General features: G+C 37.3%; 1 protein-coding gene across 3 annotated transcripts in view; it reads right to left on the bottom strand.

The window, feature by feature from the left end:
* LOC104894866 (hypothetical protein) overlaps positions 1–13506 on the bottom strand; it is a 60330-nt gene extending 46824 nt beyond the window's left edge. For 2 of the 3 annotated variants that reach the window (XM_010681212.3, XM_048646283.1), the window contains exons 1-10: positions 13024–13506; positions 10850–10931; positions 7972–8075; positions 7437–7532; positions 7263–7310; positions 5451–5501; positions 3766–3869; positions 2751–2868; positions 339–440; positions 57–251 (exon numbers count right to left, since the gene is read on the bottom strand). In XM_010681212.3, coding sequence (XP_010679514.1) covers positions 57–251; positions 339–440; positions 2751–2868; positions 3766–3869; positions 5451–5501; positions 7263–7310; positions 7437–7532; positions 7972–8075; positions 10850–10931; positions 13024–13038 — 915 coding nt within the window. In that variant the 5' untranslated portion in view covers positions 13039–13506. Of the gene's footprint in view, positions 1–56; positions 252–338; positions 441–581; positions 1153–2750; positions 2869–3765; positions 3870–5450; positions 5502–7262; positions 7311–7436; positions 7533–7971; positions 8076–10849; positions 10932–13023 lie in introns of those variants that run through there. The other variant, XM_010681214.4, reaches the window with a different exon arrangement.
* Positions 13507–13883: the final 377 nt, after the last annotated feature.

Raw genomic sequence — 13883 nt, 5'->3', positions numbered from 1 at the left:
GGCAATAATCACGGAACAGATGTAAATTTTATTAAAAGTCAGGATAGGTCAATTACCTCTGTAACTGTCAAAGAAACATCATTCAAGAAAAGTGTTGCTTTCTCAAAAGGAACCTCTGGGTTGTTTCGTTCTTGACTTCCAAGCCGGTTGTATTTAAGCACCCCATTGATAGGTGCGACTAGATATGTGCGGTTTAAAGCCCATGATGCGACAGATTCAGATGCTGGTTCGTTAATACCCTCTTCAAATATCTGGGAACGACATATATCAGAGGTAGCCAAAAAGCAAGTAATGCTACAAACATTATTTTACTTCATAGGTGATAGGTGATCACAGACCTCAATCCATTTTCTTGGACTTATATCTTGCCAACTTTCATCAATCTTCCAAGGAGGTTTGTCGGAATCATGATATATAGCAAGCCTTTCAAGCTGCAAGGACTGTTACCGGAAAAACAGAACAAAGCTGTGAGGCGAAAGGACAGCAGACTACCTTCTAAGCAAAAGACTTACATGACCAAGTAGCTAAGCATGTCCAAAGACAGAAGCAGATAAAGAAGCGGGAGGAGGAGTAGCACTTACCAGTAGAACTTGCACATAGACCATTGCAGACTTGCAGAGGCACATAAAATAAAAAAGCACAAGAATGGGGAAATGAAGGTTGAGCGTAGGGGTGACACAACTGACCATGGAAATAAAATATGCCCTATTTGGAGTGAGAGTATGAGCCCTATATCATTATGCAACTAAAATCGTACTGGCTTTCTGGCATTAAGTAAGATCTAGAAAATCTCCAATAAGGAGTTACAAGAAAGCAATCATCAATAGATAAATATCACAAGGAGGCTAACTACTCAAAACAAGAGTAGCCGCACACAAGTAGATGAAAGGCTAAAAACTGTTAAAGATGCTCTTGTTGCCTGTAAAAGGACGAACAATTGGCTCGAGTTGTGAGAGATGATTCCATTGGCAATTTGGTTTGCACTTCGAAGGACAGAAACCAACACAGTTTTGGGGCTTAGCTTCCTATCCAGAAGCTTTCAAGTTCCATGTTCGAGTCTTTTGTATAGCTGGAGCCAAGTTTTGGTAACTGAGCGCCACTTGACTTTTCTTGATTTTGGGGATAAAATGCTCCACTATAGCATTAGGGCAAGAGCTTTTTGTCATCATCCCCCCTTTTGTATATGAGCGACACCCCCCCCCCCCTTAGTGTCTTTCTAATCATTCTATATATATATATATATATATATATATATAATATAAGAAAGTTTCTAATAGCCCCCCTCAAGCCGATTGGGCCTTATTCTGACTACCTGAGATCTACATAACGGGATCTCGTTAAAATGTACTCGTTTTGTAGCACATCTTCCTCTACATCACCTGCTCTCTCTCTCTCTCTTTCTTTCTCTCTCTCACACACACGCCCTAAAAAAATATCGCACAAGAGAGACCACAGACTAAATGAGATCTATGCAACGAAAACTTCATAAAATTTTCATTATGTGGTATAGCTCCATCTACATCACTCCCTCCCCACCCCCTTCACAACCTCCCCACACCACAAAGAGACAGAAAGGGGGAGGGGAGGGAGAGAGTGCACCAAAGACCTGAACATCGTGAAGTAATATATTAGGCAAACTTTTACACAGAAAGGGTTAAAAGCCTTTGATGTAGTTTGTGCATCAAGTAACAGCTACCAACATTTATTGACGAGCCTGCAAGTTAAATATATACAGATGCGGCATAGATCTCTGAAAATACTTAATGTACACTTCATACATCAAGCAGCAGCTACAAATAATTGTTGCCAAGCATGCAAGTTAAAAATAAAACGGATCTAGCATAGATCTACGGAAATACTTGATGTACACTCAATATAAGCCCAGGAGATGCATGAGTCATCAGGATGTTTTACATAGACCAAGATGATATTATGCATGGGATCTTGTACGCTCAGTTTTGTGCATAATGTCTAAGTGCCAAATGTGAAAAAAGTTGTAATTAGGTAAACATGACATTTGCAAAGAGTGCAGCTCATCGATCCTTGGACTACAGAGACTTCCTAATCTAGTACTGTGCAAGTTATCAAACATTTATTGGGGTACATTCCACATGCAATAACTTCATTATTGCTTTTGTGAGGAGTAGTACTATAAAAATGAAACAGAAAAAGGTTACTGGATGGAGTTAAAAAAAAAAAAGAGATAATGAAATTAAAATATCTACCACACCAAACAGTCTAGCCAATAGTAGAAACCTACATTTGTCCTATATACCCTGATGACAGTTAATCAATGAACCTTCAAAGAAAAGAATGAATTTGATCACCACTAAGTCTATCATATCTTCAAAGGTCCAAAAAATATGCTTACACAAGTACAGAGTTGGTATAGCCCTGATACCTTCTCATTCATGTTCCATTTTCAAATTTAATGAGATCATTAAACAATGACATGATGTGCACATCTTGTGTAGAAAGTGGTTAGCTGGAGAATGGCAAGGTTGGAAAAAAAAATTGAGTCTCCAATTAATTGCATAAATAAACCTACATATAAATGACGTATAGCATCCAATAAGCAAACTGTAAAGATTCTGACTTGTCAAGTTTGTGGATAGCTATATGAAAGCATCAACATCAAATATGAGATGTCTCTCATATGTTCTTGTATCAAAAAAGAAAAAAAAAGGTCCTTTATCACCAAAAAATTGAGATAGGTACACCAACTTCATAAAAATGGACAAAGGTCTCACCTTGCGCAATTTATCCAGAGCACCACTTGTATCAAAGGTTTCGTTACCTTGCTCATCCATTGTGACAGCAGCAAGTTTCGCCAAGGTAACACCGCAAGCAAAAGGGTGTCCATAATTACTGCCAGAAGAAAAGAAATTTATATATACAATAATCTACTTCCTTTGTTTCTTAATACATGCAACATATGGGAATGGCAAAACAACCAAGGAAGAGGAGAGAGAGAGATGGCCCATGTGACTTATAAGTTATAATAAAGTAAAACTTTCTGTGTGTAAGACTTCACCGAAAAGAGACATGTGGCAAGTATTGTGAAACATCCCAAAGGGAATATGTTGCAACTTCCAAGTATTAAGAACCAAGAGAGTATATAAAAGAAAAACTTTTAAAAATAATAGAGAGGCACATAAATTTTGAATTAATTTAAAGAGTCTTTTACAATGATTAAGAGAGATATATATGTCACAATATGAGCTCCAGAAAAAGAGTTTAATTTTCAATAAACTTATAGTAACACTATGACCTTGGTGTTATAAGAGAAATATGAATAGGATGATATTACTGTGATACAATCATGATTCAGAAAATACCCCTACATGTAATATGAAGACATATATATAAAAAGACCAAATTAGAATTTTAAGGAATGATGATATCATATACATACCTTTTATTCTTTATTTATAGCATGTGCATTGCACGGGGTTAAAAACTAGTACTCCCCTCTGTCCCCGACAGTTTGCCACATTGAGCATTGGTTACTTTTTAATTTTCGTTTGGGTGGAGTTAATAAAAGACATAATGGTGGGGCTGGGACCAAGTAGGATCCCCATCACCATTTGTTGTATTAGGCAATCTTTTAGGGGACATCAAAAAAAGAAAATAAGGGCAAACAAAAGGGGGTGGGGGGAGTAATGAATTAAGATACTTGTCCCTCAATATTAAAGAGAGATAAGAAGAATAAAAGAAAAAACAAAAGTTAGCCTGTCAGAAAGAACTTGATAATTAATAATGCACCTTATAGTATCCTCATATCTTATATGAACATTGCTAATTGTGATTTTGAGATTTCCAATGATGGTGGCTATAAGAGATCCAAGCCAAGAATTTCCTGAAGCATGCTGGCAGACACATATAGAAAACCAAAATAAGCAAAGGCTATGAATAAACATAATATGAAAGCTACAAGAAGGTCAAGACACCTACAAAGAACTCTTGCTCACAAAAAAAGGCAAACGAAAACACATCTGCACTCAAAAACAGAAACTTTCCCTAGATAATGTTAGATTTAGAAAAGATTATCGCTTTACACCAACACCAAAAGTATTTCTCTATATACTGTCCACGTAGGATGCGACTCAGTCAGAAAATATTTTTTCATTTGCCGCAGAACAAAACCGCTACTGCCATTAGCGGTTTCTAAAGAGGAAAATTGCCACTACAATTAGCAGCCAAACAATACAAGCCACCATTCCAGGTAGTGATTAGAATTTAGAAATATAATGACATTTTCTACAATCCATTGGCTTTCACCCCAATTATACCTCAGCAACTCCCTTGATTTTCTCTCTCCACCAAACAGTACAAAGCCCACCACATCTCCATATTTTATCAAGATTATCAATGGATATGCAGCCTTTCCTAAAGTTCAATTGGATTTGATTATTAAACTTGCTTATTCTTGATAAATAAGATATGTGGAGTTGGATTTTCACCGCCGGTGACAGAGACTTCCACGCCACCGACGTCCTCACCGTTGAGTCGCTGGAGTTTTTAGCAGGAGGTTTTCTCTTTCTTAAGATGTTGTGGGTCGAGTTCGACCCATAGACCCAAATCATATGACTAAAATTGGGGATTTGTATGTGGGTTTGATGTCAAATGAGGAGGATACGTGTGTAATTGAGACTTTGGAGGATGTGACTTTATGGGTTATGCTTATGCCTGACCTGATGAATTTCGTGTTGAGTTTGATGAAAAATTGTCTGGGTACTTGAAGGTTCTATTTCTTGTATTCTCAGTCTCCTGCTACTCTAGTTACGGCAAGTTTCTTCTTCTACCTTCATTTGCTTTCTGAAAAAAATATATGTTAGAAACCGCTATTGGGAGTAGCGGTGATTGTTGATCGCTATTCCGCTTAGCGGTAACCGCTACTCTAGTAAGTGTTATATCTAAGACAATTACAAAAATATTTTTCCATTGTGCATCCTACGTGAACGGTATAGGGAGGATAATTTTGACGCAAAGTGAGATATTTTATATCCTAGTATCATCTAGGGAAAAAGTTCCTCAAAAACACGATAAACATATTCACATGCTGTAACCGGGGCACAATGCAATAACAAAAAGCAATAGATTTGATAATTATGTATGTCTTATTGCCACAAACTAAGACGAAATTAATTCCATGAGCCGAAAATACATAGATCCCAACCATTGCCATGAAAAGAGATTCTATCAGGAGAAAAAAAAACAAAACGGTAAGTCTGTGGTCGTTATGTCTCTGCCATCTAAAATGCCAAAAAGATGCAAGTGCGCAGAGAGACTTTTTACAGAAAAAGGTAAAAAGCACACCCAAACATCCAAGTTAGCAAAGTTGATAATAGAGAGAAGATTAAAAAAGCAACATATAGATAATGAAACATATTAGATGGATCAATCAAGTACAGTACTACTGGTCAAAGATATAAGGTCGAGAGGCATACACTTCCAAGCTTTGATCTAGACATTGCTTCAAGAGTTGCTGCCTCGGATTCCTGCACAAAACAAAGTAAAAGCATACAGATATTATATCCCTTTAGCCAAATATAAAGTCACATGTAGTATTTGGGAATGTCCAGAAAAAGTAGTAACCTCTTTAAAGATTGTACTAATATATGAAATGATTTCCCAAAACTACCTACTGATAGTAGATTTTGGACATAGTGTGGGAAGACTCCCACCATCACAAACAAAATTTTATAAGAACATTCATATCCAAGCAATATCACAATTATTTTCTGACAGTATTAGTTAAAAGAGTATCCCCTCCCTTCACCCCCACCCCATGGAGACAACACTATCGACTCTAGTGGGCACAATGGTTACACCAGCATTAAGATGCATGGTGAAGGCTGCTGGACATTATAATATAGTAGTAGCAGCTTCAAGTAAATTCTTATGTCAAAACAGGAAGCAGCAAACAGGTCCAAGTAATGAGTCCAATGGTACTAGGAACAGATATAATGTCCTCAATGTCTACTAATGAACATGAGTAAAAAAAAACACAGCAATTAATTACTTTGGTGCTCTCATAGGTAATAAATAATAGAATCTTTATTTGCTTCTGTGAAAGAGACAGACCAAGAAAAATAGAAAAGAAGTACACACACTCCATAAACAGTGCAGCCAATTTGGTGCATCTCCAATTGAATTGACTAGTCGGTACCCAGGAGTATCCATCTATGTAAAAAGAAAATATGCTTCTAAGAGTAGAATAACCTCATAAACTTAATACTCCCTCAGTCCCATATTAGTTGTCATACTTTGAGAATATAAAAAATAAATCATTTATTGTTATGTTTTCCATTTCCTATATTACTTTTGACCGATTAAAATTGAGTTTATTGGTACATTAAACACATTTGTTGTTTAATAATGGAAACTTGACAACTAATTTGGACTTCCTAAAAAGGGAATTTTGTCAATAAAAATGGGGAGGAGGGACCGGAGTATATCTATACCATCTGTTTGGTGGATTGACCAACTCATCATTCAAGATGCAGCATCAGCTTGTAGATGTAACAAATGCAAGGGAGCTATGCAAGATTAGGTAAAGAAGACAAAGATGTAGAAACAGATAAACCACAAATCACACACTGATTAGTACCTCAAGTATGTTTTGCACAGGGTAATTCAGGCATAAAAATAAGTGATGTAAGTGTAGGAAACAGTCGTTTTGCAAACCTATTTCCTTTTTAATGAAATCGAGAGGCACAGATTGCAAATTAAGTTTCCTTTTTTTATGAAAGACTGCAAATTGCAAATTCTATATCATGAGTGATAAGGTGTTCTCTTTTGCATACTGAGAGTGGCATTCGATAAGAGTTAAACTCAGCTGAAAACAGCACTGACATCCCCGAAACTCAGGCATCGAAAGCCCCAGTATAACTATTTTGAAAAGAGATCCTAGTGGCTCAAACCAATTGAAGCCGAAACATGAGCATGTTGAAAAAGAAAACCAAAGAAAAAATTATAGAAAAAAAAACTATGTAATAAAGGAAAGAAAGAACAAAAGAGACACCCTCCAAGGACCAACGATTTAGTGGAGTTAAGTTCCAAAGACTCATTTCAGGAAGAGAACCCAGAAATATAAGCATAGAAGTTATATCTCCTTGAGTGGAGCAGACACAAAAGAGAGAAATGTCTAATGTACACAGCAAAGAACATCAATACCAGCAAACGAAGCGAACCGAATCTGCATTTTATACCAAAAGACCATTATGACAGACAATGATAATGAGCCCATGGATACACACCTCAATCTGATGAAGTTTATCTTGAAAAAGTCTCTCTCTATCCTCATCCTACAAGATAAAACACCAATTAAATTCACAATCAACAAAGGAAAGAAACCAAAACACTAAAACAAAGACTGGGGACTCCTCGAGTCAATATAGAACACAGAAATGGCATTTGTTAAACAATCCGACCTTAAGTGTTCTTCCATCAGGCGCTGGATAAGCAAGAATGAAAACACGATCGATGAGAACAATCACAGGTTCTTTGCCGAGGCTTTTCCAAGGAACCTATAGGGTATTAAAAGAAGTTAACAAGTTATAAAAGATAAAATAAGAGCTACTAATATTGCCAATGAAACAGAATAGTTTAGAAGAAGATGAAGGATCAATCTAATTTCTTTCCGCCAGGTACCAAGAAACATAAGCAAAAAGACCAGTGTTTTGGTATATAAACATCAGAATTGCCTTACAAAATTAGCATTTATTTCTATGACTCCTAAACCTACCCCTCGTCGTTGTAAAGTCCTTGTCCTAATCTTTAGGGAAAAGCATAATAACCATCTTTCCATCATTCCAAATACAAGACAATATACACCCTCATTTACCAATCTCATAAGCTTACTAGCCCCCGTTTATTTGCTTCCAATACAAAAGAAAATAATATTATAAACTAGAAAATAGAACGCATAACCAATTAGCTGATAATCAGTGGGATTGATTGTAGTACCTTTAAAGTTATAGTGCCAATGAAACCAGCTTTCACCGTAACAGGAAGCTTAAGTGAGTTTAATGCTTCCGCCTTTAACTTTAAATCTTTAAGAACAACATCGCCTGCAACCAAAAGATACGATTGATGTTAAAATTAGCTAGAAAGTAAAATCAAGAGAGGAATTAAGTAAACGCAGATTTAATACAATATAGGTACCCCATAAGCCATAGAACATACTTGTTACAAAAATTCATGCTACTTCGCCACAACATAGGGGACAGAAGTAAATGTACACTTTGAGGTACTAATAGGTGAAAATCGAGCAATGCATCATGGTAATATAAAATCTCAAGATTTTTTTTATTTGGTGGTGCTAGACCGAGATTTATAATTTTTATCTTCTCTCACTAAAAGATCGTAATCCCCTGATTATCCCACTTTCCTCTTCAGTTTACCCCTAAAAGATTGCTCCATTTCCTATCTAAGGGACATGGTCCCCGCAATCTCTCTATTTTTTCTCCTCCCCGCACAAAAAAAGACAAAAGTACCTACCCACTCAACATAACTCTTAGGGGGAGTTTGGTTGACATGGGGTAAAGGGGAATGGAATCAAGAAAGCGGTAGAGAGGGAAAGCAAAACCCTTAGAGTTTAAGTGTTGTTTGGCAGGTTCAATGTCATTTCTCTTTCTTCCTCCTCTTACCATTCTTCCACCATAGCACCACCATTTCCTTCCTCTCTTGTGTGCCCCCACACCCCTAACCACCCCCGTAGCGTCGTCGCGCCGTCATCCCTCCCCCTCCTCTTCCCACTACGCCGTCACCTCTCCTCTTCCCGCCGCGCTGTCGCCTCTCCCCCTCCGCTTCTCGCCGCGTTGTCACCTCTCCACCTCCCTTTCGAGCGGCGCTGTGCTTCTGTCCCTCCTCTTCCCGCTGCGCTGTCACCTCTTCCCTGCGTAGCCTCCTCCCCTCCATTTCCTGTCGGTGTCAGCTTTAACCCCCCCTCCGTTTCCCTTTGTTCTCCCGTGTTTTTTCTATGGTTTGAGGGTGAATGGTGGTTTAAGTGATGGATGGTAGAGGTGGTTCTGGTTGTTGAAAGGTTTGCGGTTCTTAGTGGTTGGTGGCTTGGTTGGGGTGTTGGGTTGAGGCATTAGGCGGTGGTTGGGTGGGCAAGAGGTGGTGGTTGGTTGGGCATGTGGTGGTGGTGGTGGTGGTTGGCTAGGCACGTGGTGGTGGTGGGGTGGGCACGTGGTGGTTGAGTGGAAAGGCCGGTGGTTGAGTGGTTGGGTGGTAGGAAGATGGTCAATGTGAGTCAAACAAAGGGTAAGTGAAGTGAAACCTTTAGGGGGTAGGGGGTAGGGGGAATGAGAGTTAAAGACTTTGGGGGTAAAGAGAGGGTAGAGGGTATTATTTAATGGAGCAAGCAAACAAGTAATGGAATCAAGTAACTTGATTCTCTTACCCTTTTCTAAATACCCTCAACCAAAAGCCCCCTTAATAAAGAAACAAAAAGGGAAGGGAGGTATAGAGGGAGTTTTAAAGAAGTTAAAAGAAAATCTAATGGCGAGGAGGAAAGAACAAGGTGTGTAGAGGGAGGATAACACTAGCCTAAATGAACCTTTGGTTCTTGTTTTGTAAGTGACACCACAAAGGCTATCGTTGCCCATACCTTGGGAGAGAACATAAGCTATTTGATCACAAAAGCAAAACAGGGAGAGAACGTATTGTGATCACAAAACTGAATAAGGTAAGGGTTAGTATCATAATATAGATATTACACATGCTACTAATTCAATTTATTAAGAAGCTAGAGTTGAAAAAAGCTAACATGATAAGACAGCACAATACACACCCAACACGACCAATGGCTGTTAAGTTTTCATACTATTAAGTCGTTTGTTTAACCAGAGCAAAACTGCATAATCATATGGGTAAAGGGCTTGTTCTGTTCACCTTATTTTCAATCTTTATCTCAGAAAATAAGTTCAAAAAAGTTCGATTTGGTCAAATAAAGACTAATAAGTTCAGATACGTTTGAATAAGTTATGTTTAGCAAAAACAAGGTCTGATACTCTCACAGAATAAGGTCTAATAAGCGCAGATAAGGATTAATAAGGTCTAATAAGTTCAATTAAGTTCAAATAAGTTGAGATAAGCAAAAATAAGTAGAATAGAACAGGACCAAAGTCTAGAATCTTCCACACATTGATCTATAACACGACTAAGAACTTAAACAACACGACCTATTTTCCAACATTAAATTAAGCTGCAGTATATTTTCAAACAAGTACCAACAGAAAAGGCTTAATTTCATAGGGAATAAGAGCATTTGTTACTATTTACCCCTCCCCTCAACCCCCCAAAGATAAAAGGCAAATAAAGTCTTTCTGTATTATCCCAATCACCACAACGCTAAAGCTAGTATAGTACCCCCTCCCCTCAGCCATTTAAGCACAATCATCAAACTTTAATGTAGATATAAGTGATATTCACGTCTTGACGATTCTCAAAAAAAAAAAAGGGGGGGGGGGGGGGGTTATAACCACCTCAAATCCATGATTCTTGTTCATCATCTACCCATTGAGCATAAATGTAGATTTACATCAAGAGAGCAAAGAAGATAGGAAAATAATTTACATTGTGAAAAGCTCGAATCTCTAACAACACAATTCAAGAACTATTTGAGGAAACCAAGAGTTGACATCAGGAATCAGATCAGACTACTTATAGTAGAATATATATATATATATATATATATTATATATTATATATATATATATATATATATATATATATATGATTCCCCTCAAAATTACTTCCCTGTCCACTAAAAAAGTATTGGTGCGTAAAAAATGAATATAGTGCAAAGAAACGCAAATGAAAACATGAAGTTACAAACCTTTCCAAACGCTAACTTTTAAAGCCTCAAGGGAAAGTCCATGAACATATTCACCTAAGTATCTTTTAAGCAAATGCAAGACCTGCAAAGCAAATATGCCAGTCATGTCACAGCACTAATCTTCTTATACAGCATAGATTAATAACAAAGCCTAAAGCAAAAGAAGGGGGAAGAGTTCTGATATAAATCACAAAACTCAAACCCATAAAACAGCACATCTGACGATAAACAGTCATTGCGGGCTCCTGATATGAGCGGTGACAATGAAGGCAAGAACAATGCTGTCCCAAAGAAGTGTTGACAAAGTTGCTTTAGTTCCAAAACATGCAATCATCATTCACATGATTATACAGTATAAGCTTCAAAAGGGACTTTTTCCCCTTTCTACACTCAGAATCCACATATCTAGCTTTCAAAGTTTGACCCACAATTAAAGCATACACAATGAAAGAAAATATATCTACTTGTCTCTTCTCCCTTAAACCACAAAACCCACATTTATAGAGATTGCCTTGAAGATTACTGTTATGTGCAAATTATTCTGCACAATGAGATTACAATGAGGCAGTCCCTTAGCCTTCTAACTTACTTTGGAAAATGAGACAATGTTGGTGAGGTGTTTCTAGGAAGTATTAATAAGAGGTACAAGAAACACTTCAAAGTTCAAACCAACCAAAGAATCCCTGAATTCCTGATGACGTAGTTACCTCCTGAAGTTAAAATTCTAGGATAAAGTATCTTCCTCCCTAATAAAAACATACAAATGGGAGCATTATGTATACTGGAAAGCAGATAAATAAATAGATAGACACTCAAATAAAACCAGAAGCTGGAAAATATTATGCCCTACCTACCACAGGATCTTGCCAAGAAGAGACAACATACCAACTTCCCGGTTTAAATCTTAACAAGGGATATAAAAGCAAAGACCTGTAGACTGCAGTATGAATTTCCTGGAACTCAAGCAGAAAGTATCACAAAGCAATCCCTCGATAACATTCTAAATCTTAATAATTCTGTGCGAAAGAAAATCGAGCCTAAAGAGTTTTCCGCCAGGGACTAGGAAGATTTACAAGCCCAGCTCCTCATTAGGTCAAAAACAACTTCTGAAAAAGGTCTTCTTTGTCCTCTCCCACTCCAGACTTCCGAAAGCCAAAAAATATCTCCTAGTACACTCTTTCAATGACATATAGAATGACGCCACCCGAAAGGAACTTCAAACCAGACTCCTCCGTCTAACTGTAGAAGCTAGTCTGCTCCTATGAACTTATCAAAATAGCGCAAATGAAGTAGATTATACACTTTCTCCAACTCCTTTGAAAAAACCAAACCTTTCTGACCACCTTTTTTACATCATGAACCACCTTTTTGCTAGAAGCAGCTCGACTAAGAAGTTATTGTATTTGGCAAATTATTCATAGAAGCACTAAGCTGAGCGAATAGGAGAGAACATTAGCCAAAATCACAGCAAAAATCTATTAACATAATCAAGCAATCCTTCTTCGAAATGAGATTCATAAGAGTCGAATTTGACTCTTCCAAATTTTCACATTCTCGTAACTCCTAAAAACATTAGCACTCATCCTAATCATAACCACAACTGGCAGTGTACAGAGCCACCATAAACCCTTTCAGGGTTTAGCACAACACATACTAAAGATATCACTTAGTATTATCCCAAACTAAAACATTGGCCAATTACAGATCTCCTCCTCCATAAGATTTTTAATTCCAAGTACAAATTACATCATAAGGAGGCTGTCAGTAGCTTCGAAACAAAAAAAAAAAAAACTCCCACACAGTGGCTTGCAGACGAAAACCATCAAACACTCGAGTCTCCATAGTTCCTCTAATCAGTCCTTTGAACACTTAGATAAATGTGTCATAAAAAAGGACACTCCTATAGTCCTATACTAAGTTCAGCAGTTAAAAAATGAATTCCTAACCAAATTGAACATTTCCTTACTTTTGCATTACTAGCAATCAAATTCATAACACGTTTTTACACAATCTTCAATCATCAGGCAAATTCCAGTATATCTCTCATTAATCTAATTCAAAGTCCAAATCATCCGTAATCAATAGCAAAGACATTGCCTAATTACAACAAATGATCGCTATTCACCAATGAAATAGATCAACTGAACAACATACATAAATCAAAGATCACTTACATGCGCTTCAAACATGATTTCGAGTAGCTTTAACCTTCGCTGATGCAATCAGCAAGATATGAGTAAAAATAACCTCGCTGTCTGATCAAAAAAAAGAGGAAAAATCACGAAAATGCGTCAAATTACAGCTACAAGATCAAATATTCGCGAAACCCTCGAATTTACAGTAAAAACCCTAGGAATTAGCATTTGCGATAATTTAGAAACAAAAATGGCATAGGAATTGAGGAAGAAATGATTCTGAAACAAAGAGATGCACAAAAAGAAATGAAGAAAACGTATGTATAATTGTTTTAAAATGAAATTAGGGCCCTTGTGATATTGTTCCTTATTTTGCGGAAATTTGATATCGTGCGTTGCAGTTGAACTGCGATATACGTAGTCTCTCTCTCTCTCCTCCTACAGCTGCGGGTGATGGTTGGTATTTGGTAACGGCAGATTGGAGCTCACTCCAACTTCGTAGGTTCGAACAAGTGGTGTCTATATCAGGTGTGTCATGTACTGATGTGTCATGTGTGGCCTATGTGGGGGTACTCACCCGAAATTAAATCCAAACAATAAGCTACCTAGGAGTAGGACTAGCTTTTTTTCTCATTTCTATATTTTTCCTACCACCTATGTTTCACATTCATACCATTGGCAATTTGGAAAACGTAAGACAATATATGGGCGTGTTTCGCACAAGCTTTTTAAGTAGCTTTTAATGTCTTGACTAGGTCAAAACACTAATTAAGAAAAAAAAATAGTAGTGTTTCGCAAAGTAGTGGTGTAAATAGCTTTTAGTGTTACAAGTAGTGTTTTAGTAGTGTTTGTGAAAAGCTACAATTTGTAGCTTTCGGAGTAGATTTAGGGCGTGTTCG

The sequence above is a fragment of the Beta vulgaris genome, chromosome 6 (assembly GCF_026745355.1).
Source record: "Beta vulgaris subsp. vulgaris cultivar EL10 chromosome 6, EL10.2, whole genome shotgun sequence".
Taxonomy (NCBI): Eukaryota; Viridiplantae; Streptophyta; class Magnoliopsida; order Caryophyllales; family Amaranthaceae; genus Beta; species Beta vulgaris.
Note: the sequence above shows the minus strand (reverse complement) of the source record. Positions and strands in the feature narration are given on the sequence as shown.